General features: G+C 49.7%; 1 protein-coding gene across 2 annotated transcripts; it reads right to left on the reverse strand.

Annotated features, from left to right (window-relative positions):
* Nucleotides 1–746: 746 nt before the first annotated feature.
* LOC6724879 (delta-sarcoglycan) lies at nucleotides 747–10000 on the reverse strand. 2 transcript variants are annotated; one of them, XM_016173135.3, is made up of 6 exons: nucleotides 9621–10000; nucleotides 5857–6433; nucleotides 5665–5785; nucleotides 3987–4248; nucleotides 2634–2757; nucleotides 747–2525 (listed from the first exon to the last, which is right to left on the reverse strand). In XM_016173135.3, exons 2-6 carry the CDS (start codon nucleotides 6364–6366, stop codon nucleotides 2337–2339), a joined length of 1206 nt encoding a protein of 401 aa, XP_016037710.1. In that variant the 5' UTR covers nucleotides 6367–6433; nucleotides 9621–10000; the 3' UTR covers nucleotides 747–2336. The 2 variants fall into 2 exon arrangements, with proteins under 2 accessions (XP_016037710.1, XP_016037709.1); XM_016173134.3 differs by having other exon boundaries at nucleotides 9625–9999.
* Between the last annotated feature and the right edge of the window lie 2127 nt (nucleotides 10001–12127).

A 12127-nucleotide genomic window follows, 5' to 3' on the forward strand; every position in this document is an offset into this window, starting at 1 on the left:
TGGTCGTGGAGTATGGAGTACGGCATATGGAATGCGGAATACGGAATAGGATCCCCTAATCCTGGCAGCGAACGCCACTTGCTAGCCCAGTGCAAGGGCTAGGCTGGGTCACAAGGGATCCCGTCCTGGAGCTTTCCAATTGAACTGACTGCCTCGCGCGCGGCAAACTTGACTGCTGGCAAAGCTTCTGGTTGTGTGGGCCAAGCTCGATTTCGGCTCAAAGCCTCAAAGTCCTTGACTCGGAGAGTAACTCAATTTAGGCGCCCGAGGATTCGTCGTGTGCCGTCGTAGCCGCCGTAGCCGTCGTACTTCCCGTCGGCAACTCCCACAACGCCGACGAGGATAAGGACGAAGCCAAGACCACGACTGCGACCACGACCACATCATTTGCAGCTGCTGGGCTGGGATGGGTTGGGCAGGGCTGGGCGTGCAGGGCCTATCTGGTCTGGTGGCCATGTCATCGTCAGCGTGGCGTCCTCGGCGACGGAGACTTTCGCTTAGACGCACCCACAAAGCACTTGAATCACTCTGCTCCACGGCTCCATCCAAGTGGCGCTAGAAGGCGTCAACCAACGAGCACTCGGCTTGAGTCCTCGTTTGAGCGCTTTGCTGGAAAAAGTGCGCACAATCCTAGCCGTCGAATTAAAAATCCGTATGTCCAACCAATTGCAGGCGGAGGAGTTGTTGTTGTTGTTCCCGCCCGACTTACTATATCTTCTCACTTATCAATTGATTGGGGCGATTAGTTTGTTCTTTACGCATGTATTTGTTGTAAGTATGTTGCTGTATTACAATATATGTGATATATGATTCTGTATTTTCCCTATATTACGTTTTATGTTTTCTAATCGTGCTAAAAAAAATCAACAACAAATTATACTTAATGTCCATTTAAAAGCATTTGCATTTGGTGTACATACATACTGATACATATACATATACATTCATTTATTTATATATATATATCTATATATCAGTGCTTCCGCACCTGACAAATTCAACGGCAATTTCATATTCAACTCTATTCATATTCATATTCATATTTATAATTATAATCATATTTATATTTATATTCGTATTTATATCCATAGCCATATTCAAACTCATTTACCCATATTTATTTCTGTATTCATATTGATACTCATACTCGAATTTCTGTTAATATCTGTATCTAGTATAGGTATAAATAGCTCTTGCGACTTATTGGATGATATTCATTGTCTTCGTATTGTGTTTGATACCAGCGGTGTGCTTCGGATTTTGGATATTCTGATCGTAGTATGTAGATATCGTATAAACATTTTCTAAATTTCATTGGTTGTCCGCGATATTATCTACATGAATACGGTTATGAGTACGTCCTATTCAGTTTGTATTCAGTATTTGTATTTGTTTTCGTATTCGTATAGTACTGAGATTGATGCTATGATGATGCAGTATTGGAGTTCTATGAGTTGGACAGTCTTATGTACAATATCTCTGGACTGCTTTGTGGAATCGGGTCAGATTTAACAATTATAAAGAATAACCATGATTACTGATTTATAAAACCGAGTTGTAAAAAGAAACGTACGAGTATATTCATAATCGAAACCTAGTAGAAATACTTTCTTTGTATAAGGCGAGCTGTGTGTGGCGATTTCTACCAAAACTGAACTATAACCGAGTTTCGTTCAATCTGATCTCTGAGGGGTATAGAAGTAACGCCAATACTGATGTGAGATTCGACTCAACTCTGACGGCATCCTACTTTTGACTATGACATCATATCTGTCTATTTGTTTAATCCATTAGTAGTTAGTTGACTTGGTGATATTATATAGGTCTATGGGTACTATGCCTATGTCTCCGAAATGCCCTTCGTTATACTAGTACACAACATCCAAGTGTCTAAGAAGCTCTTGATTTTGTCCTTCGAGTTTGGGTACAATTCCCTCGACAGTGTGTGGGGGTATGAACGATTATGTACGATTATGAACGCAGGATGTACGCGTACGCCTGGCTAATCATATACTATATGTGTGTGTGTGAGTGATTTGCACTAATTGGGTATATGGTATATCATATACGGTATACGGTATACCGTCCTATGTTCCAGTCAGCATATGAATAACTCAACATGAACGTGTGCGTATGGGTGTGGCTATGGCTGTGGTCTGCTCCGCGTTTCGCCATGAATCGCATACTTGCATACCGGTCTGTCAGAACTCCGGAGACCCAGCTCCTTAATCAGTGTCCGCATTCGTATCCGTATCGGATCGAAATCGGAATCGGGATCGGGATCTATCGGATGTGGACGATGTGGATGTGGACTGCCAGCGCGCCGAGTCGTGCAATCATCTGCAGACCGTGGAATCATCGCCGGCACATATGGAGTGTGGTGCCGCGAGGAAAAGCTTGCCATTGGAGCAGGCGCAGAGCTGGAAGACACGATGCATGTGATCCCTGCTTTGGGCTGTGCCCAGAATGGGCGGCTGGGCCGTCCTCAGGTTGGGCATAAGTATCTTGGAGGACTCCAGGCGCAGCTGCATCGAGAAGAGCACACGGAGGACAAGTGATTACGCTACTACTACCCACTCACCACCACGCCATCTGGCTTTCAGTCTACGCTGCTAGCGTTCAATCATACTTACGCTCCCATCGAGGGCTCGGAACTTGACGTCTTCCAGGGCCACGACTTCTATGCCTCCTGCCCGCGATTGCAAATTGATGTCCTTGGCCGCCGTCATCTCCAATTGGCGTGTGGGCGATTCGAGTCTGTAATTAAATCAGGAGGGAAGTGTTGTGCCGGCACCTCGGTTAGTGAGTGCAGAATGCTGAATCGTGAATGCTGAATGCAGGTTGCAGGATTCGGTATTCGGGATTCGGGACTGGGAGCCCCCTCACCAGAACGCCCTGGCCTAATGAAACGGAAAGTCTCTCAATTGGTGCAGTGCCTTGAAAACATTGCAATTTCAATTTGAATGGCTGATATGACTTTGCGCTGACATCGCTGTCGCCTCGTCAACTGAAATGTTTGCCTGTGTATCTGGCGGCAGACAATTTGTAATTTTCATGAACCAACAGGCAGCTATCATCAAATTTGTCAATGAAAATGTTATTACAAGCCGCCGATCCTGTTAATGGTCCATGTGTACACATACTCGCCCACGCGGACAGATGGGCTGATGGATGGGCATAATGCAAGAGACTGCCATCCCAATCCCAATCCCAGTGCCATCCAGTGCTATCCAGTGCCATCCAGTGTCACCCATTGCCGCCCAGTGCCAATCCCAATCGCAGTCCGATTCTGGCGTTAGCCGTACAGGAAAAAAGGTCTGGCCCCTGTAGCGCTTTTTAATTCACTGCCACCGTTTGTGTACATTCTGACAAATGTGTATAAATATTTTCGCTGCCCGCGTGAGCTCAGTGAGCTGAATACCGACACCTATACAGGTGGCATCGGTGTGGTGTGGTGCCACTGGATGCAGTGGAGGTGCAGCTGCAGTGCACCCCGAACACCACTACACCAGGTGGGAATGGGCGGTGGCGGGGGCGGGAGCGTGGGCGTGGGCGGGGGCCTGGCGTTGTTTTTGTTACCGCAAAGGTGACGTTGACAGAGACCCACGAGGGCGAGCACGAGCGTAGCCGAGTGTTTGGTTTGCTTTTAATTTTTTATTTCTCAGATTTCCCCACCGAACTCCATCCAAGAACGACTAATATGCCACAACATGGCGTGCCGTGGATGCTGCCCGTTGCTGGCAACGAATTCCTGCAAAATTTATTACAGTCATTGAATTTCAACACCGGACTGCAGTAGATTGGCTTTCGATTTCATTTACTTTAATTGGCCATGGCTTTGGCACTCCTCCGTTGGTAGATCGTTCGAGCCCTTCCCTTCTCCCATTGTACCATCCTCCTGCCTCCTGCTGGCAATCACCAGAGTCTCCCGGGCTCAACCAGAGGACGTGGCTCGACATCCACTCACATCCACATTCAGTACTTACCTCAGCTCCCGGCCGGGCTCGGCCCGCACATGGGGCGTCTGCACGGATTCCCGGAAGACGGCGCCACCTTCGCCGTCGATCCGCAGGGCATGTGCTCCGATGGTGACTTCATCGCGGTTCACGGAGAACAGGCTGCGTCCGTTGGTGTCGTTTATGCGAAATCCCGCCGACAGGCACTCGAACTTATCGTGTCCCAGGAATAAATGATTCTCAATCATGCCATTCGGATCACGTGTATTGATTGAAAAGTTACGTGATGACTCTGTCGAGGGCAAGAAATAGGTACAGATACACGGAAAATACATATGCGCCGGATGAGGATTGCAGTGAGTGTTTGTGTGACAAATGCGGGTAATTTAAGCAGTAATTGCAATATAAATGAGTGAACACACAACGCCAAACAGCCGCAGAGGCGTTGAAAGTGGGCACCAGTGCTCATCTGGTTAAGATAGCATGTTACAAGTCGCCGGAAACGGAAATCAAAACTCAGGCTCCGCTCTCCTCCATTGTCTCAGCTGGGTCGAGCATGGCCATCGCTCTTGGCTATCAACTATCAGCTATCAGCCCTCGCTGACAGCCCCGCCAGGTGGCTGTGTTCCGCCGTGACCCGTCACCCGTCGCCCATCGACCATCCCTCAGTCCTAGTCGGGATTCGTATCCGTATCCGTCCATCTGGACCACCTAGCGCCCAGCACCCAGCACCCACCGCCCACTTCCGCGCACGTATCTGCGGTTGTCGCTTATCGCTGCGGGAAATGCTCTGCTGCTTTTTGGTAACATTTTGCTGTCGACACATGGACGAAGGTCCCTGGGAAATGGCATCAGTCTTCTCAGCTCTTGCCTTCATATGGCTTATCTGTAATTGTACATCTTGGCTGCTGCTCAAGGCGGAGCAAGTGGAGCATGTTGGGCAAGTGGGGCAAGTGGGGCAAGCGGAGCAACAGCCCCGATCTCATTTACCGACGCTTAGCGCTCCTGATTTCTGGCTCCTGGTCGTGCCTTCGTGCTGAGCACGCTTGATATCTGTTGATTTATGTCTTCACTGGCACCGGCACACATTTGTCCTCGACCATCCCCAACCGTGCGCCTGCCCATGTCCACACCCATCCACCTAACCAGCTAACCTCCTGTCCACCTGTGCCATGAATGTTTAAGCCCGATGCACTTGCCCTCAAGCACGGGAAAACAAATGGGCCTGCCGATGCTCCTCGGAGGCTGCATAATAGCGGCCGGCAGCGCAGTTCATTAAACATGCACTGGATGATGCCATTCAGTCATTCAGCCACCCAGCCATCCAGTCGTCCAGTTGTCCGCCATTCGGCCACTCGGCCGCATGCACTCAGTCATCGGAGGCAGCATGTGGCGGGCGGCCCCCATGACTTTGACATTTGCGGAGGAAGTTCATCAGCGGCCATCCCATGGGTGCCTCTGAGCCCTGACCCCCGAATCCTAGGCGATGGCTCATCAGGGCGTGACCACGATCTAACCAGCTGAGTGGGGTGCGAATTGTGTGAAATGTGTGAAGTGTGCGAAAGAAGCATGAAGGTTGCAAATTTATGAAATGAATATTAATAGGAATCCGAACAGGGGATGTCCGCACAACTGCGACGCCGTTGAGGTGCCACCTAATCGCTCGATAATGCCGGAGGCGCTCCACGGGAACGCGACTCGCACTCACCTATGGAGATGGGTTGGCCGTGCCGCGAACGGATTGTGGAGGCGCGCAGCATGTCCATAATTATCGCTTGTCCGGACAACTGTATGCCACCGGGTACGATTTTGAGCTGCCCCATGCCCTCCTGAAAGCGATAAGCAAAGTGGTGAGTGTTTTAGGTTCGGGTTGGGGGCCCAGTGGCTGAGTGGCAATTACCGTTGAGAACTCCATCACCTTGAGTATCCAGAGGGTGAGCACCAGGTTCGTGATGATGAGCAGCATCAGCAGCAGCAGCAGGGTATACAGGCACTTTTTTCGCCACCCGATGAGGCCCAAGTACGTCTCGATTCCGCCAACGAATCCGTCCACATTGGAGCGTCCAGCTGCAGCGCTCCGACCGCTCCTCGCCTCGCTGCGCCCCAGAGCGTGGCCATGACCATGGCCATGGCTGACAGTGGCCTTCCCCGTCGTCGCAGTCACCGTTGTGGCGGACATGGTGCCTCCTCCGCTCCCGACCTTCGTCGTGGGAAGGGCGTTTAGAGCCCCACCGCTGTTTCCGTTACCGCTGGTTGAACTGGTACCACCAGTTGTCATTGGGCCAGAACCAGTACCAGAACCAGGACGGTGGCTGCTGGCCTTGTGGGGTCGTTTGGGCGTGGTGCCAGCCGTTAGTTGGCGCGAGTGTGGCCCAAAGTCAGTGATCTCACTGCTGCCAGCGGCCAACATTCCGGCGCTGCTGCACTGCAGCTAGTGGATGCATGGGAAGTGCATGACTCTCCGGTTGCGTAGTATCCTGCAAAGAGTGCACACAAACAATGAGCGACGTTGCATAGTACAGTAAAAAAAAGAAACTTTGGACATAAGAGGCCCTGGCTCCACATGCGTTGTTCCATGCATTTGGACACCTTTGTGAGTGATTTCCAAAGGAGTCGAGCCCTCGTTCGCAAATCCACGGCGCTAAGACACCGGTGGATGCCATGGGGGAGCTGTCCATGATAAAGCAAAGAAGTCTGCGTCTGGACCTGGAAGCCATCGAGTCCATAAATCTGCTCTGCTGGCGGAGCTACGGAGTCACGGGGGTGGCAAAGCACCAAAGCACTAAAGTATGCAGCTGGCTGATGCAGTTAGCCCATGCAGTGGGAGCTGCAGATGCCACTGGAAGTGCATCTACAAATGCGCCAGTTGATGACTTTGGCGGCGCCAGCTGTTGGCGACTTCACACGTGCATCTCTTCAATTATGCATGCCTGCAGCAACTGCAACTGCAACGGCAGCTACCTGCATTTGCGAACTGCGAGTTGCAAGTTGCGAACTGGGAACTGAAAACTGAAAACTGCAAACTGCGGACTGCTGGTGAGTGAGTGCGAATATATATTCTGGCTGCATTTACATGCATGAGCTGCGGAAATGACGGCGGGGGTGGGCGGAGTATTTATTAAACCATTCTGTCAAAAGAAATCATAATAAATAAAATAAAAAGTCATAAATGAATAAATTATAGACTTTTTGCTCGTGAGGCTCGTGAATAAATAAATAAGCAATTCTAGAACAGCAAGTAAATTATTTTCCGGCCAATCTGATGTCAAAGGTAATTAGTTGAATGCGGCTGTTCTGTTTCGCGTTGCCTTTGGCGCTTTAAAGGTCGAAAGGTGTGGCACGCATCATTGCCACAGACAGCTCAGTTCATCTCAGTTTATCTCAGTTCAGCTGAGTTGAGTTCTGATCAACAGATCTGTATTTCGGTGGGTGTCTATAATTATCATCATAGGCATCTTAAGAAGCAATCCGCGTGAGTTATGAAATACATTCTGTGCGCGCTCAATAAAAATGAAATGTATAAATAAATATATAGATAATCTCTGTTTCGGCAACTTATTTTTATCTCTACTCATTTTAGCTCTTCAGCGAGGCCTGCCCGAGATACAAATCGAAATACTATTTCCACATGTCTACTGACCGATCGGCCATAAATGCTTTTACGACCTATTCTCTTCTGGTCACCTCATCTCCGACCAAAAGTACTCCGCCCTCCTTCCGTCGTCCCTTCCGTGGCCATGGACCGATTTTGTTTATGTTTATCACTATGTTTATACAGTCCGCGTCGGCAATTACTTCGATTGTTTACGGCCCATTTTAGTGCATTCTGAGTGTCGAGTAGCGTGAAGCGTGGAGCACGGAGGGCTCTCAAGTCAAGGATTTGTGATCCGTCCGGATCGGTGGCAAGGTGTGTGTGGGTGGTATCTGGGATGTGGCACATTCTGACCGAGTTCAAAATGTATTACACTTAAATGCAAACTACGGATGAACAAAACAGAAAGGGTTCGATTCAGCCCCATCGGTGGGGTAAGTGGCACAGTCCCATCTGGCGAGCAATTAACAGGCAAACTTCCACAGTCGGCAATTGTGTTATTTATTTTGAAATGCTTGTAGTGCAGACACAATATGGGCAGCCCCAAGTAGCCAGTGTGCACCCAGAAAATAAAATAATATATGTTTCATAGGTTGGTGGGCCTTTCAACGGCTTTCTCTCATTATAATTTTCCAAATTCGTACACTTTTGTTACCCTGTGCTCTTTTGGGTGCGCTGGCAGTTGCATCCTGCCACAGTAATCTGAAAACTCGAACAGATTCCAGGCCGGATGAAGGCCACGGATCGTGCTCCGAGAATTGTCCAAGGGAGCTGAAGGTGATTTAGTATCTGCAGACAGGCATGCAAATGAAATCGGATTCGGATTCGGGATTCGAGTCGGGATCGGGGAGTGGGAAGTGGTGCCTTGGAACTTGGGACACAGTGCAATATGAACTCCGCTGGGCACAAGCATCACGTGCCGCACGGCTTGGTAAAGTTGCCCCAGCAGTTGGTGCTCTCTTAATTTTGTTACTGTTTCTGCAACTTCTTGTGCTTGTGCTGCTGCCACACGTTTTTGCTGCGACTTATGTCACATCCATGCGGATTCCGTTTACATTGTGATATTCATGGGAAATTACTGAATGGCCATGAGAGCTGACTCTAACTGGTCATATGCCACGGAGATCATGGCCGATATTGACGGACTGCAAACTGGCATTCACGATGAAGGAGCCACTTGTGCACGAGAAGCGGCTCAAAGGTCCTTGGCAGTTTAGGGCAATTTAGAGCGAAGCGCAGTCGTACGGATTGGCTGTCCAGAATGGAGTCAGGTGCCGGACCAGCACACTTGGTTTTGGCCGTTTATAGAAATGAAGTCGTAAATGGAAAATATTGCATTGTCCAGCTATTAAGTTATCAACGGCAAGGGACGGAAGGAAAGGAGAAGGGACCCAGACACGGACGCAGACATGACCGGGAACCCTTATGCATATGTGGCTGGGGCAGGAAAGGGTTACGCCAGCAACGAGCAACTATCAACTAGTGGGGTTGAGCAGCCTGTGCCACGGCACGTCTCTGACAAGGGACCAGCACCCTAATATCCGCACAGAGCCGTAGTCCCAGTCGGCGTCGTGGTTTTGGACATAATACTCCGTATTCCGACTGCGACTGCGACTACGACCACCACTACGACTCCGGCTCCGCACAGCAGTTTCATATTTTGTAACCATTTCGTGTTGTGTCTTGTGCGAAAGGTGCTTGTATGTAGTTGCCGCACTTAATGGCGCTCGTACGTTTTGGCAGCAGGAGCAGCAGGACTACACTTGTGTCATTCTTGTACTCGCATGTATATTGTTATGTCCTTGTTGCCGCCTGCAGGACATTTTTATTCCAATCGTGCGTAAGTGGCGTAGCGGCCATAAACCTTAACTTTTCCGCACCCATGTGGGCAAGGAAGGAACCCTGCTGTCTTTTTGGCCAACTAAATGGGCAGAAGACTAGTTGGCTTAAGCCAAACCCACTTGATCAGCGTGTTCCCGTGCGTTTTGCGTAGATTGAGGGAACTAGTACGGATCAAATAGTTTCCTTACTAACTAAACTCTAGGGGACTGTGATCAGTGCCATATACATACGTACTCTTACACCAAGTCTTGAGCAAACAGATTTCGTATCTTTTTCAAACGCGATCTCTTGGCCGGATTACGACACACACTGAAATGGGAGTCCGATCGCGACGACGCGCTGACCTTCACAATTCCAAACGCCAGCCATGAACGAGAGGCGCGCTAGTCAGATTGCTCAGCAGGCAGCGAAAACCAGAAAGCACAGACAAAAAAAGCACTCGAAAACGATTTTTCGAAACTATTGAACTGGGAAATCTTGGAACACTCTCTCTCTCGTCTCTCGAATCCAACGCCAGCGGCACCAATGTGCTCCGTATGCGCGCACGGCTACCGTCCTCCTTCACGGCGGCACAACAACTGAAGGCGGAAGGCCACAATCGCCTGCCGGAATACCAGCCACTTCACGTTTGGTTCGGTTCGGTACGGTTCGCAGCTGAAGCTGAAGCTGATTGAGGATTCGGGTGCGGGTTCGGATTGAGATTCGGACTCGGGCTCGGAAAGCTTTCGGCCGACCGGGTTTCACTCAAACATCGGTTGGCTGAGGACGGCCGACGCCAGTGCCCCCATGCCCCAACGCGTCGTCGTCCTCGCTCGTAGTCACTCGAGTGGCCACCGAGCCGGAGGCTTCGTAGCAGCCGCCTTGTTTACGTTTTCAGCCCGGCTAACAGCCGAGCAACACGTGGTCGGTCAGCAGCAGCCACGTGTTGCTGCCGTGGCTGGTGGCCAGTGGACCTGCTGGCGGAGAGCGGGGTGTGTAGTCTGCCCAAGGAACTGGCCCTCCTCCTCCCGCTCTAACTGACAGATCACCCCGCTGGGGAGGGGACTTGATTAGAGTTCCGGCACAATTTGTTAATTATTCAGTGCTATGTGTGCAGTCGGCTTCCTGCTTTCGAAACTAGATACATTTGCATCTAGAAATGCGCGAAGCAGCGAATATCGTGGATATATATTAAAGAATAATTCTTACTAGTAATGAAAGATATATAAATTATATATACATATGTATATGCATCTGATTTTGGGTTCCATACCCACTTCTTCCGAGTGTGAGAGTGGATTGCCTGCGCTACAAGTCGGCCAGCCCCATCCGCAATCTCGAGCCCGTTCATCCGCTTTCAAACCCTTTCATCCCTGGCTCCCTCCCCGCACCCTGGCCTATTTATAAATTAAAAGCGTGTTCATCTTTGGCCAAAGTTCATAATTTTTGCGCCTTTATTGGGAGCACGCTGGCAGGGGCGGCGACGGTAACTGCCGTCTGCCAGCCACATACTTGCGCCCTCCTTTGTTTCAGCCAGCAAAAGCATATATATTGGGTCGTGGGGTCCAGGTCCTTCTAATTGTCCTTGCCAGCAGCTGCTGCCCCGTTGAGACGGAGCAGGAAAAGGCTGGCAGCTCGGGGCTCTGGGGAGCATGGGTTTGGGTATTTAGCCGGCAATTGTTCCCAGAAGATCCCCTGCCGGATGATCTAGGAGTGGCAAAAGACATCAAGATATTGCACCAATAAAAATCATGTCGAAATTCCATGCCATCTGTTTGAACTTTTGCTCTTCTCTTCTATTTCAAATTAGAAAAATTGTTGGTAGTGTAAATTCTAAGCTACTAGTGTTTCTAGCTGTGTAGCAAACTGAACAAAAACCGCCTGCCACGCCCCCACGCCCCTGTGTGTTTGTGTGTGTGATAAAGGCCGCGGCCACTTTTTGCAGCTGCTCAGCTTTGAACGTGGGGTGTGTGCTAAAGGTCCTTTGTAGTTCCTTCGCCCAAAAGGAGGTCCTGGTTAAAATTTAAGTTGCACCCCCAACCCATTCCAGCTGGCAGAAGGCACATATGTATATACATACATATTCAGCCACGTTGCCGCACATGTTAATTGTGCTCCGGAACCAGGACACGGACTTGCTGGGCCCCGATGCCAGGGACGCCTCTTCCTGTCCCTTTATGCATTTATAATATCTTAACTTGTTTTCAACTGGATTTGCCTCTTGAATTTGTCAGCAGCATGCTCGTGCTGGGAAAATAATGAGCCTCAGCTTTTCATAAGTATGAAAGTGGTTCTGCGTGGCTCTCCTTGGGCGAACTGAAAACTGAAAAGTTGTCATTTGAATGCAGGCACCATACCCAAAAGCAATTAGGACCGCATTACACATACACATATATTTGCATATATAGGCGGGCCCACAGCCCACAGGCCACGTATTAAATTCTAAAAGACGTAATGAGCAATCTGGCCAACTGATTGGCCAGTTAGCCAAACTATCGCGGGCCTGCTGGCCACATCGAGCCTTCATGTCAATGACAATTTATACAAATGCCGAGCAAACAGTCGTGCCTCACAGGTGGGTTAGCAGGTGGGTTGCCTGTTGGGTGGTGTGTGTTTACCTGGTGAGCAGACTATGGACTACGGACTACCAACTGGCGAGTGCGTCCACAGGACACACGAGGTTGCGGCCGGCTTGGCTCTCCTCTGCCCGGCTGTGCTCCAAGTTGTGCAAACAATCATAAATAAAGCAAGCAATCAA

The sequence above is a fragment of the Drosophila simulans genome, chromosome X (genome assembly GCF_016746395.2).
Source record: "Drosophila simulans strain w501 chromosome X, Prin_Dsim_3.1, whole genome shotgun sequence".
In the NCBI taxonomy this organism is placed as follows: Eukaryota; Metazoa; Arthropoda; class Insecta; order Diptera; family Drosophilidae; genus Drosophila; species Drosophila simulans.

What these genes read in the sequence shown, in the direction of transcription:
- LOC6724879 (XM_016173135.3), bottom strand. Translation starts at nt 6,366, where the DNA reads ATGTTGGCCGCTGGCAGCAGTGAGATCACTGACTTTGGGCCACACTCG. An exon ending in CGGCCAACCCATCTCCATAG is followed by an intron (nt 4,249 to 5,664) that starts GTGAGTGCGAGT and finishes TGCCCTCGACAG; the next exon opens with AGTCATCACGTAACTTTTCA. An exon ending in GAGCCCGGCCGGGAGCTGAG is followed by an intron (nt 2,758 to 3,986) that starts GTAAGTACTGAA and finishes ATTTAATTACAG; the next exon opens with ACTCGAATCGCCCACACGCC.